The sequence below is a fragment of the Branchiostoma floridae genome, chromosome 7, assembly GCF_000003815.2.
Source record: "Branchiostoma floridae strain S238N-H82 chromosome 7, Bfl_VNyyK, whole genome shotgun sequence".
NCBI classification, from domain to species: Eukaryota; Metazoa; Chordata; class Leptocardii; order Amphioxiformes; family Branchiostomatidae; genus Branchiostoma; species Branchiostoma floridae.
Window position 1 is genome coordinate 19,748,266 of NC_049985.1, and position 17,411 is coordinate 19,765,676.

At 42.2% G+C, this 17,411-nt stretch overlaps 1 protein-coding gene across 1 annotated transcript; it reads right to left on the reverse strand.

The window, feature by feature from the left end:
• Nucleotides 1–9,817: 9,817 nt before the first annotated feature.
• LOC118418839 (trypsin-1-like) lies at nt 9,818–13,527 on the reverse strand. The gene is made up of 2 exons (XM_035824901.1): nt 13,221–13,527; nt 9,818–11,774 (listed from the first exon to the last, which is right to left on the reverse strand). Exons 1-2 carry the CDS (start codon nt 13,455–13,457, stop codon nt 10,797–10,799), a joined length of 1,215 nt encoding a protein of 404 aa, XP_035680794.1. The 5' UTR covers nt 13,458–13,527; the 3' UTR covers nt 9,818–10,796.
• Between the last annotated feature and the right edge of the window lie 3,884 nt (nt 13,528–17,411).

Here is a 17,411-nt window from a genome sequence, read left to right on the forward strand (position 1 = left end):
ATAAAGGTTTTGAAGATTCATGATATACAACGTTCACCAAAATATTGTGCCTCTAAGCTTCCAGAAAAATTGTCAAAGACATGATATTCACACAGACGGTTTGTCAAGTCTTTGCACAGGTTCACAGACCCGCTGTGGTTGGTCAGCATACATCTTTTTAAATCAAATATGGAGAATGGATTCATTTCATTTCGTTTTCACACAGACTTACCAAATCGTCAACTTGTCCTGTGGTCCTCCCAGGGACAACTGTTCACCCGGGTGTTCAGAACAAGTGGATGTCAACAAGAGTACGTCAGCAAGGGGTCAAAGGTCGATGGAAGTCGGTATCGGCGCCCTGTGTGTTCCAAGCTCTAGTTCAACAACAACTTGGCTGTGGTTTAATTCTGTACTATCGTTCTAGTATCATATCTCCAGTTAGCAGAATTAACGCATCCGCCTCAGTAGACACAAAAAGAACTTGTACATTAAAAGTTCTGTGGCTCGGTGTTTTTCATTCATGTTTCTGGATCGTAGAATCAAAGAGTTCAAACAAAGGCTGTTTTGTTTTCCAGTCCGTCCTGCGCCTTACTTTGAAATCATCAGGAACTGGCAACGGTGATCAATCATGTTTCACTTTTCGTCCATCTGTCGAAAAGATTAGGGCAATTTCCTTGGTACGACCCGTCCAAGTATATTCACACTAGAGTATTCTTCTTCTTCTTCAGGTTGAGGTGGCCAGCATCGTCGTATCGATGAGTCTGACACACTTTTTTGGTTAGGTCAGAGACAAGAAGTGGTTTTTACTGTTGCTTGTATGATAGATGCTATGAGGGGATGGGCATAGTGGTGCTACCCTCCCTCTGAAGGAGGACACGCATGGTGAAGTTGCTATGTACTATGTAGGCAAAGAGTTTCAGTCTACGATCGTATCTTAAGCTTTTCATTGTTTAACGATCCGCTGGATACAAATTTATGTATATTCATGCTGGTCTTATGCATACAAATTGTGGGACCAAATGAGTTACAGGAGCACCTAATGGATAACAATGAACCTGTTACGGTGTTAGAGTTGGCGTTGATTAAGCCTTTCCGCTTTACGTAGCCTGTCCCTGGGGAATCACGCACGATGACTCATCGTTACGTACGTACGTCATATTCCAGGAAACGTTCGGCAGCAACCCGCGCATCAATCAGTGGTGGATCAGTTCCTGTCAGTTTTGCCCCAGCCGATTCCAGCTGTTAATCATAGAATCTTCCTCAGAAGCACGTCATATTGAAACGTGCTTAGTAACGACAAGGATATCCTGTATTACCGACAGCATTCATTGTGTCTTTGGATCACAGCAAGTACATTGCATGGATAACATCAGTGCTCATCAATTTTTGCCTGATTTTAGAAAAGAAAATATCTGTTTGTCTTCTTCGGGGATGGTCAGCATGGCGAAAAATGGGCAAAAGTTCAGTCTTTGTACATGTAGTTGCAGAATTAAGATTTGTTGGGTAGTTGTAACCAATATGGAGTTGGGTAGTTGCAACGAAGTGGTACTAGTATTAGTACCAGTACTGAGTGATAACAGTACACTGCTCTCGTGTCCCTTTTACTACACCACTGTACTTCTTGAATACAGGAATGAAATTCAATACTTTGTTGGAGGTCATAAACCGAATAAATAATAAAGTAAATAAAGGATGATGAAAAGATAACAGTATCCAAATTATAAAAAAACAAAACAGTATTCAAATAATTAAAAAAAAAGGAATTTAACAAATCGTCAAAAATGATCCCATTTGATTTGATGATGATGTTAAGGTTGTATCATCGTCTCTTTTAATAGAGTACCGCGATGCTGTGTTTACGGGATATCATATTTCAAACTGTGTATCTGAAGCTTAACTCGCTTATAATTAAGTCCTTCAGTATGTGGCAATGACCAAAGAGACGTTAACGCGAAAGAGCCACAGTCGTAGTGAATTCCAGATCATGTCCGCTCCGTAAATGAAATTGAAGATTCTTCCTGCATAGATGTATCTACTGAGGAGTACATCAAAACCTTGCCTCCTTAGAATACTGAGAAGTTTTAGACACTATGCTGCAGCTGCATGTCATCATTAGAACTGTGTCCCAATTGTTAAACTTGTCAATCTCCCTGCAACGACGGACTCCATGCACTATCGTAGAAAGGATGATGGTGAAAAGGGAAGTCGGCGTATATACCACTGCGATGTTGCGACACAAGTAGACTAGCATCACCACAATGTTCAGTGTGTTAGACGACAAACTGGGAAGCCCCCAGTGCTATCTGCGATATATCGAAGTTTGACGAAGCGTAATAACTGACTCCAGATGATCATGATTTCGGTGGTGTGATTTTGGATTCCTCTTGTGTAGACATACCTGACTTAGATCATATGAGAATGGTCCATTTAGGATACCGTGAAGTTGTGTCTACGGGAATTGCCATCATTAAAGCTGTGTCCCAGGCGATTACTTCTTGTAATGATAGATTTCCGAATATCGACGACTAGTTCATTTTCTACCTTTTTGGAATACCTAGAAATTCCATCGACAGAATGTAATCATTCAAGCTATGTTCTGGACGCTCACCGTGTCTTTCTCCTCTGCTGTACTTGATAAATGAATGATGAAGAGATTCAAAGCTCGAATGAGCCATTGCCGTGAGGTACTCCAACTGAATTCCACTCCCCAAATGCGATCATGGATTTCTGCATAGATGCACGTACTGGACTTAAGACCATTGCCTCTGTAGAATAAGTAAGAATTACGTGGACAGTATGTCATCATTCAATGGTTTCCTCCATACAGAAGGTCAATTGAAGTATTGAAGTAGAAGATTGAATCACTGCCATTTAGGAAAGCCGTGTAGTTCTGTAGAAGGGATATCGTCGTTAATGCGTGCCAGAAGTTTTGCTGGGTAGCACACTTCCTCTATCTGCAATGTATGAATCCATCGAGTAACCGCGACTAACTTCAGTTGATTTCCGATACCCACATGCGATTATGTAGTCTTGCATAGATGCACATAGAGAAGACTGAATGATGTCACTTACAGATACCTAGAGATGCATACAGGACATGTCATCATTCAAACTGTGTCCAAGTGGCCACAATGTTTAACTGGCCAGCCTTCTTTGTTTTGAAATAAATGATGAAGAACCGTTAAGCTGAATGAGTCGTTACTGAATCAGCTAGCTGATTTCCACATAGATCGGGAACCATTTCCCAAAAATAATCATTTGAACGCAATCTTCCGATTGTTGGGTCTTGATCGTATGTGCTTATAGTTATATGCCTACGGCGTAAAGGTATCGTATACTATCAGTCACTATCAGACTCATTGATAACCTGGGTGCATAGTGGTGAAATTGCTCCACGTACGTGCAATACTCTGAAGTCATTCGGTCAAATAGAATCCAGTTAACCGTAATCACAAGGCTAAGTGTGTTTCCGGAGTTCACTGAACGATTTTCGACGTTACCGGGCTTAGTATTCGGGTTGGTATTCCTCAGTCGATCATTCTTATCCGTCCAACGAGAGAAAAAAATTGGTAAATTTCGTTCAATCAAAGATTCGCCTCTTCAGGAGAATGGATGAATGTACCCATGCATAAAAAGGGTCAAAACGTAGGATCTTTCCTTTCAGTGAATAACGTTCTAGATGAATGGATTTCTGGAGTATCAAACAAGGTCACGATGTAACCTTCATCCATTGAATAGTAACACAGAATGGATGGAGAGAATTCGTCAGCTCCAGTTATTTTTAGTTGAGTAGTGACCGTAAGGGACGGTACACTATATTTTGTGGTGAGTGAATAGGTAGCCATTTGACTAGGTTGTGCGAGAAATTGTTCAACTGACAGTACGTCATGCTTTGACTAGTCAGGTCTGTTATAAAATTGTTTATGACGAATACAACATCGACCTGTATCAAATGAATGTTCGTATATATCGTATTCGTTTGGGTGGGAAAAAACACTCACCGTTTTTTGATTTTGAAAAACTCAGCTCTCGAATGAACGGTATCTGCTCTTCAATGTAAGCTCCAAGTAAGTCGCTGTCAAACGTAGATTCAAGTGTCTTCAACTTTCCGGAGTATGTTTAGATCCGGTCGCCCTTGAAAAAATTAGGAATGACCGGCGGGTAGCCACTACGCCCAAAAATTTCATCCATTCTGTAGAATTCTATTTCTCAGCCATCCACGGGTTTCCATATCTTTAGCTTGATCGCGGAATGACAGCAAAGCAAAATGAATCCGAGAGCCAAAACACCACTTGTCGTCACCCCGGCGATGTACCGTGTCGTGAACATTGCCGAGCCGTCGCCATCATCGTCGGCGGGGACGATCACCTCTCCTCCCGAGGACGGCCTCACCGTGGTCCCGTTCAAGAGTAGCGCTTCGCTGGATGCTGTGGTAAAATGCACCGGTGTCATCTCCTGTAAATAACAGATCTCGCTTCTCCTACAGCGTTTCGAAAGGCACAGTTGTAACAGATTCCCGAGTTGTCAGTATGCTCGAATCTCTCTTCAAGAGCTTGTCCGTAATTCCAATGCCACAGTTGTTAAAGATCCTTCTCGTGTTTTTCAGAAGCTACGATCCTACACCAGCTTTCTCACAAGCCAGTTTAAAATGGACCTTTTCGATCTGTCTAAATGCCGTTGCCACTTTCCTCTATTCGATTCCCAAAGGTACTCCTTTCTTCTATGTTCCTGGATACTGACGGCTCATTCCGATAGTGTGCGCTCCAAATGACACGGTTTTAGGGTTCCTCTTCGCTGCTGGAATGCTAATATCTCTGCCCTGTATTGGCCCTTCGAAGACTCAGTAATAAAAGGCCTTTTCCGATTTCCAAAGACCGAGAATTCTCTGCTATCCCTTATTCTGAAGAGACACGCTTTCACAGACCGTCATCCGATCGCAACAGCAGTGAATGTACAGAACCTGGTACTTCCTACTATTGATCATCTATGTAACCGGCGTGTCTAAATCGGGCCAATGATCCCCTTACGATGACGCACGAGGCGAGGCACTGATAATTGCGCTCATCCTCGTACGTTCCGCCCGTGGAGAGACGCACACGTGACGCAGATAACACAACTGCGTCACCGCAACCCGTCTTCATTTACCGGGCCCTTGTAGTAATCCTACCAATTAGGATCCAATCAACCCTGCTGTGCGCCCACGTAATACCATCGTCTGGAGATCCTCCAGTACTATCTCTGATTCATAAACAGCCACGGTGAAACAGCACACCAGCCAAGGAAAGACGGCGTTCATTATACCACAGGGACACACCAATTGTATTTGTTGTTTGTCGGATTTCACGACCGTATTTTTTCCGATTTGAAAAAAAAAAAGAAAAAAAAATTATGGTCATACCTCGTGTTGACAATTTTAACCACAGTGCCACACCAATTGTGTTTGTTGTATGTCGGATTTCACGACCGTATTTTTTTCCGATTAAAAAAAAAACTTTTCAAATTGATGGTCATACCTCGTGTTGACAATTTTAACCACAGTGCCACACCAATTATAGTTGTTGTTTGTCGGATTTCACGACCTTATTTTTGCCGATTTGAAAGAAAAAAAACACTTTTCAAATTGATGGTCACACCTAGTGTTAACAAAATTTAACAGCCTCTCCTTTCTCAAATTAACTATATGCGTCTGAAATTCCAGTAGCTGTACGTGCCTATTTTGGACAGTACGTTTATAATTTTTTCTTCAAACTGTGGACTTTGCTACCAGGTCCCCGCTAAATTAACTGTAACTTGAGTAAGCCCCTCGATCTCTCCTTCCCCCGACTTTTTGCAAAATTGTTATTTATTTATTTTTTGGCCGACCGACCAAATTTTTTTCAAAAAAAAAATCGAGAAACAACAAATAAAATTGGTGTGGCCCAGAGATATCGTGAACGAATTCCAATTTGTAATATAATTTTCCACCAAATAGCCAAAGACCGATAGAATATGATACAATCTATTGGGCATACAATATTACCAGTTACAAACTACAAGGATCTTCAATATGATCTATTTTGTCTTGTCCGATTCGTATACAGATTATGTAGGACATAAACAGCACAGCAGCAAAGGAGAGTATGTATTCATTATTGCAAAGAAATATCGTGACCAAATTCCACTTTGTAATAGAATTTTCCACTAAATGACTGAGACCGATAGAATATAATTGAATCTATTTGATATACAATATTACCACATTACAATGGACAGAGATATTCGATATGATCTATTTTATTTTATCCCATTAATATGTAGAACAATTTATAAAAGCAGGACAATATTTCACATTCCTGGCGCAGCAGCTTGTTCCCATCGTAATGTACAGGGGATGATAGGGTATTAGCAGGCTTAATCATAGTGCCCCCACTAATGTGCACAAAAGCAGATTAGTTCATTAGAATTGTAAGATACTGTATATGCAGAAACTTTCGCGGTGGATAAATGTTTGCGGTTTTCGTGGCGGCCGCTTTATCACGAATTTAAAAATACCGCGAACATTTTTCCATTATAACAGTGCTATCGTGAAATTAAAACCACCGCGAAAAGTCCAATGTCCCGCTACCGCGAAATTAAATTTCCGCGAAATTAAATGCATTTACAGTACCAGCAACGGTTTAACTGCCATTGATGTACAAGTTACCATACATTGTCTCTCTTATAGTCTTAACGTTGTGGCGTGATAAAGATCATTTTTCTTCTTCTGTTTTCTTTTTAATGCCACATTTTAACTTCATGTGACGTTTGTTCTTACTATAGGACGCAGATGTTGCATGTGGTGTTCTTTTGAGATTAGGATATCTCTCAAGAGAGACGCGCACAAAACAGACATGAATTAGTCATAATGCGTGTCCTTTCTGTATACGAAGGGCAAATGTACATGCTCCAAGGTTGGCGAACACTGTTATCTACTCTTATCCTGACGCCCTGTAAAATTGACTCTTTTTGTTAAAATTAATTAACAGAGATAATTAGAACAAAAAGAAATAACACGGGCTTTGATAGTTCTTCCTCTATAAGCAACTAATTCATAGAAATTTAACAAATTAGACAAATATAGAAATACTTAATAAAAACAAATAGTAAATATGTAACAAAATATTTGAGGTTGGTTAGCTGACTGGCTGACTAGCTGATTGGTTGGTCGGTCGGTCGGTCGGTCGGTCGGTTGTTTTTAATGCTAGTTGGCTAATTTGTTGGTTGATATTTTGGTTGGCTGTTTGGTTTGTTGAATACTGCAAAGTGAGTTCCCGAATACTGCAAATCTTGAAATATTCTCGATGGGTTTATAACCATGGTGCCTCTCTAACGCCAAATCAACACATCGTTGAATCGTGTGTCAGTGTTTTGATTTGCACCATTCTTCCGATTTCCGCAAAAGAACCATTTCCTCTGACTCTCCTACTGTGAAATAACTTACCGCGAAAATAAACGAATTTGCAGTATAACGTTAAGCGTTAATAGTGCCTTTAAACGTAACGGAAACCCTCGTACCGACCCTCTGTAATGATATAGAAAGGCGGTTAACAGGTTTCCCCTTCCTCGTGCCGTAAGTAAAGTGCAGTAAATCCGCCAGTAATCCTGCTACTTAATCCCGACTACCATGTATAGTAATGGACCTTCAGCCCGCGTGAAGGCAATACGGTGGATTCCACATCGTGTCCATGCCACTAACTTGGTTTTGGAAAAACATCAACTGATTTTTATTCCTTTACAGCCTGCGAATGTGAAAGCTTCAACTTGTTAACAAGTATGAATATGTATGTAATGACGGTCGTCTTTCACCCATATCATTGTATTGATGCACTCTGATTACTGCCGTCTTTCACCCATATCATTGTATTGATGCACTCTGATTACTGCCGTCTTTCACCCATATCATTGTATTGATGCACTCTGATTACTGCTGTCTTTCCCCTATATCATTGTATTGATGCACTCTGATTACTGCCGTCTTTCCCCTATATCATTGTATTGATGCACTCTGATTACTGCCGTCTTTCCCCTATATCATTGTATTGATGCACTCTGATTACTGCCGGCTTTACCTATATCATTGAATTGATGCACTCTGAGAACTGCCGTCTTTCCCCTATATCATTGTATCGATGCACTCAGAGTACTGCTGTCTTTCCCCTATATCATTGTATTGATGCACGCTGATTACTGCCGTCTTTCCCCTATATTATTGTATTGGTGCACTCCGAGTACTGCCGTCTTTCCCCCATATTATTGTATTGATGCACTCTGATTACTGCCGTCTTTCCCCTATATTATTGTATTGGTGCACTCCGTGCACTGCCGTCTTTCACCCATATCATTGTATTGATGCACTCTGAGTACTGCTGTCTTTCACCTATATCATTGTATTGATGCACTCTGAGTTCTGTCGTCTTTCACCCATATCATTGTATTGATGCACTTCGAGTACTGCCGTCTTTCACCTATACCATTGTATTGATGCACTCTGAGTACTGCCATCTTTCCCCTATATCATTGTATTGATGCACTCTGATTTCTGCCGTCTTTCCCCTATATTATTGTATTGGTGCACTCCGAGTACTGCCGTCTTTCCCCCATATTATTGTATTGATGCACTCTGATTACTGCCGTCTTTCCCCTATATCATTGTATTGATGCACTTTGATTACTGCCGTCATTCACCTATACCATTGTATTGGTGCACTCCAAATACTGCCGTCTTTCCCCTATATTATTGTTAACGGATTGAGGTGAAACTTACAGCAGGACCTTTCAATATAAAACAGTTTACCAAAATACTGGGTCAGAGGAACGCTTACACGCCAAGAAAGGGATTTTTGTTCTCGGCAAAAGCTAATGTTCTACATAGAAACGACTTGACTGGAAACTTAAGGTTGTTGAAGTTTTGCACCAAAAAGACGGCATCTTTCTTGTTAAAATCTGGATAACGAGTAGCAATATAAAAAAAAGCAAAATAAAGATGTCAGTTGATCTCCTCTACCTGAATAACAATGTGTTCAAAGTATGAAAGTCTTAGCAAATAAAGCTATTGTAGCATTTTCTCATAAATCATGTAAGTGAGACCCTAGTTTGCATTTCTTACGTCCGCATGTTAAACTTAACGTACTACCAAATGAAATGTCACAAGAATGGAATTTTTGTCATGTAACACAGTAATAACAATTTCTCTATAATTAGGTTAATTAGGTATCAATTTGCATAATTGATGTCTATCGATATTTCTCTCTTTTCCACTTACATACACCATGTATATCAAGTTTAAGTCTCCTAGTAGTAATGAAATACTGTGGCTTTATAATAAACTGTGCACATTAATTAGTCAAATTAGCCCCTGGTTTGCATCAATAGCCCGTATTCATCAGAGGCATCTCCGAAGGTATCTAACTATCAAAAATCACGATGATCCTCAACCCCTTCCCGAGTTATTCCCTTTCAAAAGGATCGTGCAATTACGCACGCGCGGACGAATTGCTGTGGAATTTAGATAAATGTTGCCGATCGGATGTATTCTCAACAGTAAGCCTAATATTTTTATAGCTACATATGGAATATTATTTAGCATTCTATCATGAAATGCAATGTATTTATTGACTGTCCTCATTAGTTATGCAAATTGGCCCCTGATTTGGATGATTAGCATTTAATTATGTAAGGCAATTCTCCAAATATCATGAAGATTCATCAACCCATTCCCGAGTTATTCCCCTCTAAAGGGATGATGCAACTACACATGCCTGTAGAAAAATTCCTGACATTCACGAGATTTTGTGAATTCTTGTCAAACGGTCTCAAACTGTGCTATAAGGCTCGCCCCTGAGGCGTCGCCAAAAACAGGGTCGCCTTTGAAAAAAGATGATGAAATTTGGTTGTTTTCTTTAATTTGTACTTGAGCTGGACCATCGTCCAAACGGATGTTTATTCTCAAATTCTAAAGATAATAGCTATACCACAATAACAACAATAGTGCTTCTGAAACTAACTGGCTTTTTTTCCCTTTTTAATAGCACGTTCCGAGTGCGCATGTGCAACAACAGGGGTTATGGGTAATATGTCAAAGTTGAAGTTCTCTGAAACATCACATCTGGATATTGTTATACAAATTTAGGCAATGGTCGAGACCATAACTGTTTAAAAGCAGTTACTTCCCACCATGTTTAAAAGGAAGGGAGTTTTTACTATATTACCCACATTCCCTGTCGCTGCACATGCGCACTCGGAATCTGACACTGCCTGAATTTGCTTCTTTTCCCTATTATGAACACTTGGACGTGAAGACAACAAGAAATCACATATACTAAGACGCAACAAATCGATCCTTACTATCCATCACAATTTGAACCAATGATAGCCTTCCAATAAGTTGTTCTACCAATGAGAGAGTAGTTGCATGTTGTCCTATAGGCTCACATTTGCATTATATTACTATGTTGCATTTCAATGTTAGTTTGACAGAGATAGGCGGAGATATAGGATCGGACCAATGCCATACTATGGTACCATTGGTTTAGTCCTGATGTTAAGTATGCTGAAACATTTTTCTTTTATCATTCGATAGGACCAATGAGCATTCATATCAAATGTTATGAAGAAATGCGCTTAGAAAAATAATAAAAAGAGGACTTTAACACAAAAACAGCGAGGAAAGGTCTTAGAAAATGGCAACTGGTAGAATATCACCATGCCTTGTAAAATCAGAAATATTTTGAAAATGTCCAAAACTTAGCCTTAATAATTTTACGAAATGTAATCATATTTTTCTAAACTAACGGCTTCTTCTAGTTACTGTCTATGATATGTCGGATCCAGTCCACATAGGCGGACACTCTCACGTTGACCCCCGGGATGAACTCCCGACCACAGCCGTACCCCCAGCTGATAACCCCCGCTAGGTAAGCCTGCCCCTTTGGCGGGAACACCACCACTGGCCCGCCGCTGTCTCCCTGGCACGTGTCCACCCCTCCCTCGCGGTACCCGGTACACATCATGATCTTCGGATCGACTTTCGTATCGAAGCCATATAAGGCGTCGGCAATGATGTTGTACACGTCAACGCAGTAGCTGTCGTCTACTAAAGGCATGTTGGCTTGTAGCAAGACGGATGACGTGTGCCCGCCCTCCGATACTGTGCCCCATCCCGTCACGGCCACGACTGTCCCGGCCGGGTCCTCCTTGGCGGGATCGGGGAGACAAACCGGTTGCACAGACACGGCGGACTGGAGCTTTAGCAGGGCGATGTCGTTTACAAGCGTATCGTCGTTGTAATGGGGATGTTTGAAAACCCTCTGGATTTTGACGGTCTGTTTCGCCTTCGTGCTTTTGCGTCGGTCGTGGTCGCCGAGCACAACCCACTGTAGCCCGTTGACGATGCAGTGTGCGGCGGTGACGACCCACCTGTTGCTCAACAAGGCCCCGCCACAAACGTGGAAGCCCCCGCTGTAACCGTACTGACGGAGCGAGGCCTGCCACGGGTAGCTTCCCGGTGCTGCCTCGTTTCCACCCACGATCTTGTTCCCGCTGTTCTTGGTCCACGGTGCCCTGGGTACGACGGGACTTCCACATCCGGCGGAGCTGTACGTCCCCTTGAACCCTGGGAAGCCGCGTTTCCGGTCACTTTTGAAAACAACCGTCATCCGGTTGGCATGTGATTTGAAGACACGGGAGGCGGCGATCTCTCTGGCGCAGAACTGGTCCCCCACACGGATGTCTCCGTTGTACACTTCCAGCCAGTCCCGGCACTTATTTCGTCTACGAGCCTGATGTAAAATAAGTGAAAGAATACATTTTCAACAACAGATTTTGTTCAATACCTCAATTGGTGCCATGGCCATCGCCAGCAAAAGTGTATTATGAGCCGGAAAAAGGCCCCAGAGAGGCGGCTACGAAGGCTAAAACGTCTGAACAAGGACTTGGTCTGAACGTCTTCAAAATCCATCCAGTTTTTTGAATGACCGCTATCTTATGTAAATGTAGGTTTTGAATTATCTCATCTAAATGTAGGTTTTGAATTTATGAATGGATGTATGTTTGAATGTATGAATTAATTTACGAGCGATTGAAAAAAAACACCTACATGTTGTGGAGGTCTTGGCGTACCTGGCTCCACTGCAGTATCGTAACCAGTCGCCAGGACGCACATTACCTAACTAAACCGTCCTTTTCCTTTTTCCAACCCCCTACATATCTACCAAGAATTATCATACAAAATCATCCACAGCTTCCGGAATTATGCAATTATAACAAACATGCACACAATCATAAACAGACCGATGGAATACTAAATATGATTAAAATTCGGTTGACAGGTTCCTGAGTTATGACGTTGACCTACGTCTTAGTACATACACACTCACAGCACAGCCGCTCTACACTGGCACAACTGAAAGCATGGCTTTCTTGGCGAAAGCAAATGTTATTTTGGTTCATGGTTTTTGCAGCGAATCCATTATTACAGCGACCTTAAAACCTCCAAAATCATTGTTGTGTCTTCTCCCCGCTTACTCCTAGTCTTAGGGCTATATTTATGTACCATATATTGTACAGTTTCCTCTCTAATGCTCCGACAGTTTTGACAAAAAGACTACTGGAAATTAAGAGGGTAGATACGGTTAGATCTGTGACATTTTATCTCGCCAGCTGCAGTACCCACAAAAGTTGACTGTTCTGTCCGTCAGAAGCACCCTTGCAGGGTCACTATTCTAGTAAGTGGTTCCCGATTGGCTGCCTTGAAGGCGATATTGGTGTTGTTTTCACGTTGCAATACGTGCCTATGGCACTATAGTATGGCTGACTTAAAACCACCGCAAACACACCAACATCATTTTCTCCTGACCGTGAAATGGGGTAAAGCTAAGGGCACAACCCACCGTACGTGCAAATACGCGCTGTTTACGTGCCAAAACGTGGGTAATCGTTTGGGATCCGTAAGTGGTAAGTAGCGCCTCCGTACGAACTCGTACATGCGTAGGGAATCCGACGGATGTTGGAGCACGCAGACACGAACTTTACGTGCAGGCAAAACTTTGTGTGCCAACAGGCTGCGGATATGCCCCCCTTATGTGCAGGTACGGGCGACGCGTTTTCAGACATACGTGGCGGACGTGGCCTCCCCAAAAAACGTACGGACAAATTGTACGTACGGCGGGTTGTGCCCTTAGCTTTAACAGAGGCATGTGGGTTTACCGTACTACTACAAAACTCACCTGCAAGTGGAAAGAGGAGAACTGGAGGTTTACGGTCCTGCCAGGCAATACGTTGATCTCGTACACACAGCGGCGTTTGTTTGTGTACCGAGAAGGCCATTTTGGCGACGTGACGATGCCGGAATCTCCCTTATAAACACCGCCACAGTTGGTGTCCCTGTCGCTAAACGCCGGCGCAGCACTCATGGCGACACCATAGAATAGAGTCAAACAAAATACACCAACAAGAGCGTACATTTCGGCAAGCGTTTGCTGTATATAAAGATTAAAATCACAAGGAAACGACTCAAATGTTCTGATTGACAGTGCAAATGTTGTTTCCTGAAGGCGTTGTCCAAAAAACGACGTCATAATTACACCGGATGGACGAGTAATGACGTCATGACAGTACTTGAGGGAGGGGGGAATAGCGTCCTTGACATATACCGGTAACCTTGACATGACTACTGTAAGTGTAGCCCTGTCATCTTTTTTGTTTGTTTTGAAAGTGCCCTACAAACAGAACATTTTTATTTTAGACACCTTTTATTTCTCTATTCAAAAACGCAAAATCGGTAGTCCAGCGATAGTGAGTCATTTCTAAAACAATTTCTTCACTAACAGTTTCAAGAAAATTGCGACCCAACAATTTGGTGTACGTTTAACCCTTGCTTCCTCCCACCGACACCCCCCCCCCCGTTCTAATTTTCCTTTTTTTAATCGTTTCTGAATATGTTGTTGATTTTGAACTGATTTGAGCAAGATTGGGCGTTAACATTTCTGAAGGTAAGCTGGAACTGGTTCGAAAACCTATGATCACGATGGAAAGGAAAGTTGCCTGCAAGGTTCTAAAGAATCGCCAGGGGGCACACTTGTATGAGCGTAATCGAGGTAAGACGCTGGTTACTAAATGGCGGCATTCCAGTGCATGTGTGTGGCAAAGGGCACGAATCCTGCCATGTCACCCATCTTGTGCCTTGACGAAAGTAATCTAACTTCACACGACTTTTCTCATTTTAATCAGTAGAAAATGAGGTGCGAGTTTGGGCCATAAACGTCCCTCGCATACGAATAGGGGCCAAACCTTGAGCACCAAAAAATGAATAAATAAAAAACAACATCACACTTCGAAACACACATCGACAAGAGTAGCTGTGAGTAGATCAAACCATTCCGGCTGAAATAAAATGGGGTTGGTATTTTCCCCAGCAGCCTTCGTTATAAACCCCTCACATTAGGCGCGATTCGATCGGACGACGAGTCTGCGAGCTCTAAATTACGAGGAGTCATGACCCTGACGGGAAGGGGTAACTCTTCCATTTCTTCGTCGGCATCAGGGCCATGCCTCCTCGTAAATAGATAATATAAAGCCCCCTTTACAAATCAAGAATTTGCCTACGAACAAATGACAGAGTTTCTTCGTCGGCATCAGGGTCATACCTTCTCGTAATTTAGAACTCGCTGACAACTCGGCCGAGCTAAATTCTTGATTTGTAAAGGGGGCTTAACCGATGCGTCCTTTATCGGGTCAGTAAGTGAGCGACTGAGCTGTTCTCAATCTTGATATTTCTGACCTAGCGTATCACGTGCCTCTATGGCAACTTCGTTGTAAGTAGATTCTTGTATGTATAGATATAATAAGTTTACATTTAAAATTATACTAGCATCCACGCAAATTGAAATAAAGAAACGATTAATCTGGCTTCATTACGCAGCCAATGGACATGCAGTTACCAATATTACAGCAATGCATTATTGTAATTTCGTGACCTGTTGCCAGTTTACATGATTAAGGGGATGGGGCGAACATGCCGTGACGTGGTACATTCGTGGTACATGTACTAATCTATAAATACATTCAAAAAGTGTGAGTTACTATTTTCTGGAAAACAAATGGCTACGGCTGCTTCCAATGCGATTCCAATGTGTGGGATCACTTAAACTCGTGTCGACTAATAAGTGCGCCGGGCGTGGCGTAACTGGTAGAGCGATCGGCTTGGAATCTATAGGTCCTGAGTTCGATCCCCACCGTGCCCCCGACGTTGTGACCTTCCTCACTTTACCCAGGTGTAAAAATGGGTACCTGACTTCAGTCGGGGAGGTAAAAGACTACCTTTACCTTCTGTTTATACCGTGTATGTGACACTATTAATATAAGTCACTAACTTGAGTGCAGTGCCACATTTCCTTGTCTGTCCAAAGGTAAATAAAAAAAATAGGAGATGAAAATAGTGTATGACGTTTAATGTTTAAAAAAACACAATCTAAGTTGCCATAACTGCACGTGATACAAAGAATATATTACACTGATCACATTCTGTCAGTAATTGCTGAGGGGAATTGAATACTGCGGTCGGAATAATCAAATGAAGTCGAACATTGGAAAGGCTGGAATCCAATTCTAGCCTCGCTTACTGTAATTTGACTGATAGAAGAGAAGTGGAATGGATTTTGCCTGTATCGTCTCCGAGATTGGAAGGACTGATCAGGGAATGAATCATTCTAAGGACGTCTTTTTGATATCTAAGTCATGCACATTCACAAGGAAACACACACACACACGCCGATAAACACACATATGCCCATACGCACACACATACGTGTATATACAAACACACACACACGTGCAAATAGACACATATTCACACACCGGCGCAATGTATCATACACGCACAGTTACGAAGACACACATGTACATGTACAACCACGCACGCAGACACACACACACGCACGCACACACACACACACACACTCACACACAAAAGACACACAAGCTCCAAATCACACACGCGAGCGAGCACACACACACACACACACACACTCACATACACTAACGGACACATGTACTCATACACCCTTGTGCTCGTACACGCGCACACACAAAACACACACACGATTTATAACCAAATATTTTCCTGAATACCAAACCAGCTAACAGCGTAAAATTAAACGCTCGATAATTTTTACGTTTTATAGAGAATAATTATATTATTTCCTTTCTACAATTCCCGGAGCCTAAGCCCCCAAACATGTAAATCCCATGGAGACAACACTCGGAATTCCAACTCCTAACCTTTTAATCAAGAATTAGGTCCGCTATCAGTGGCTATGGCACTGTACATGCAAGTAAAGTGGCAATATTTTTGTGTAAAAACAAATTACAGCAGTGATGCATGAATATTACATGACAGCAAAACTCATAATGGTCACCAACTCCGCCGTTCCGTCTACTCTCAGACCACTAATCTACTTATAACTCACTAATATGCTGATGTGATTTTCTCATACGGCCTGAAATGGTTTTTGTATCTCGGGAACATAGAAACCATGTTTGAAAGTGCTTCGTGGCAAGCGAGAGGCCATTTTCTGAATCTACGTTAAGTTCCAAGTTGTATGGATTTTAAACCTTTGAGGTACTTTTTTTACCGGCTAGGATTCCTGATACCCTCTTGTTTACGTAAAGGGTACTAGAGAGATTGTGAGGTAATGTCATAGGACGTGCTTATCGAGTGCTGTGTGAATGTTTCACATACATGAGGTAAGTTCCATAGCCTTTTTGCAGCACAGCCGCAGTGTGTGTAGGGCATGGTTTGAGAAAGCGGAGCCCATTCCTCTCCTTCCATCGCCTTTTACCTAGCAAAGTCATATTTGCACATGGGCGGTGTGAGGAAATTCTTGAAAAGTGCACAGAGTACACACCTAGAGAGGAATACCTGGAATGCTGAACCCTGACGTGACCTGTCAATTCCGTGTCAGCTAGCCGAGCCATTTAGCTATTCCACGTTTTCGGAACAAGACGCTGAAAACGCGAACGAGAACGATTTAGGCCCCTACAAGTAGAGAGCAAAGCCGGAGGTTATATATCCTAGATTTTTGTCCTTGTTGTCAAGAAGTGTCCGGATTGTCAGCCTCTAGATCTTAATTTTAACACTGCGGTCTACCACTATGGGGAACGTGCTATTGTCCTGGCTGTACCGGCGTGTCAGGACGGTGGTCTTGGCGGCATGTGCGCTCTCCGCCGCCGCCACCATCCTCAGCTTCCTGCTGGACAAGCCCGATAGCCTGAACCCCCACCGTCGGGACAGAGTAGTCGTGCAGAGACGGTTCTATAGGGTAAGTGAATTGTTACCTCCATAAAGATATAAAGGTTTAGTTCTTATTTTCTTTTCTTTTTTTTGTTTGTGTGTGTCCTTTTCTCTACCACTAGTGTGT

What these genes read in the sequence shown, in the direction of transcription:
- LOC118418839 (XM_035824901.1), bottom strand. Translation starts at nt 13,457, where the DNA reads ATGTACGCTCTTGTTGGTGTATTTTGTTTGACTCTATTCTATGGTGTC. An exon ending in TCTCCTCTTTCCACTTGCAG is followed by an intron (nt 11,775 to 13,220) that starts GTGAGTTTTGTA and finishes ATTTTACATCAG; the next exon opens with GCTCGTAGACGAAATAAGTG.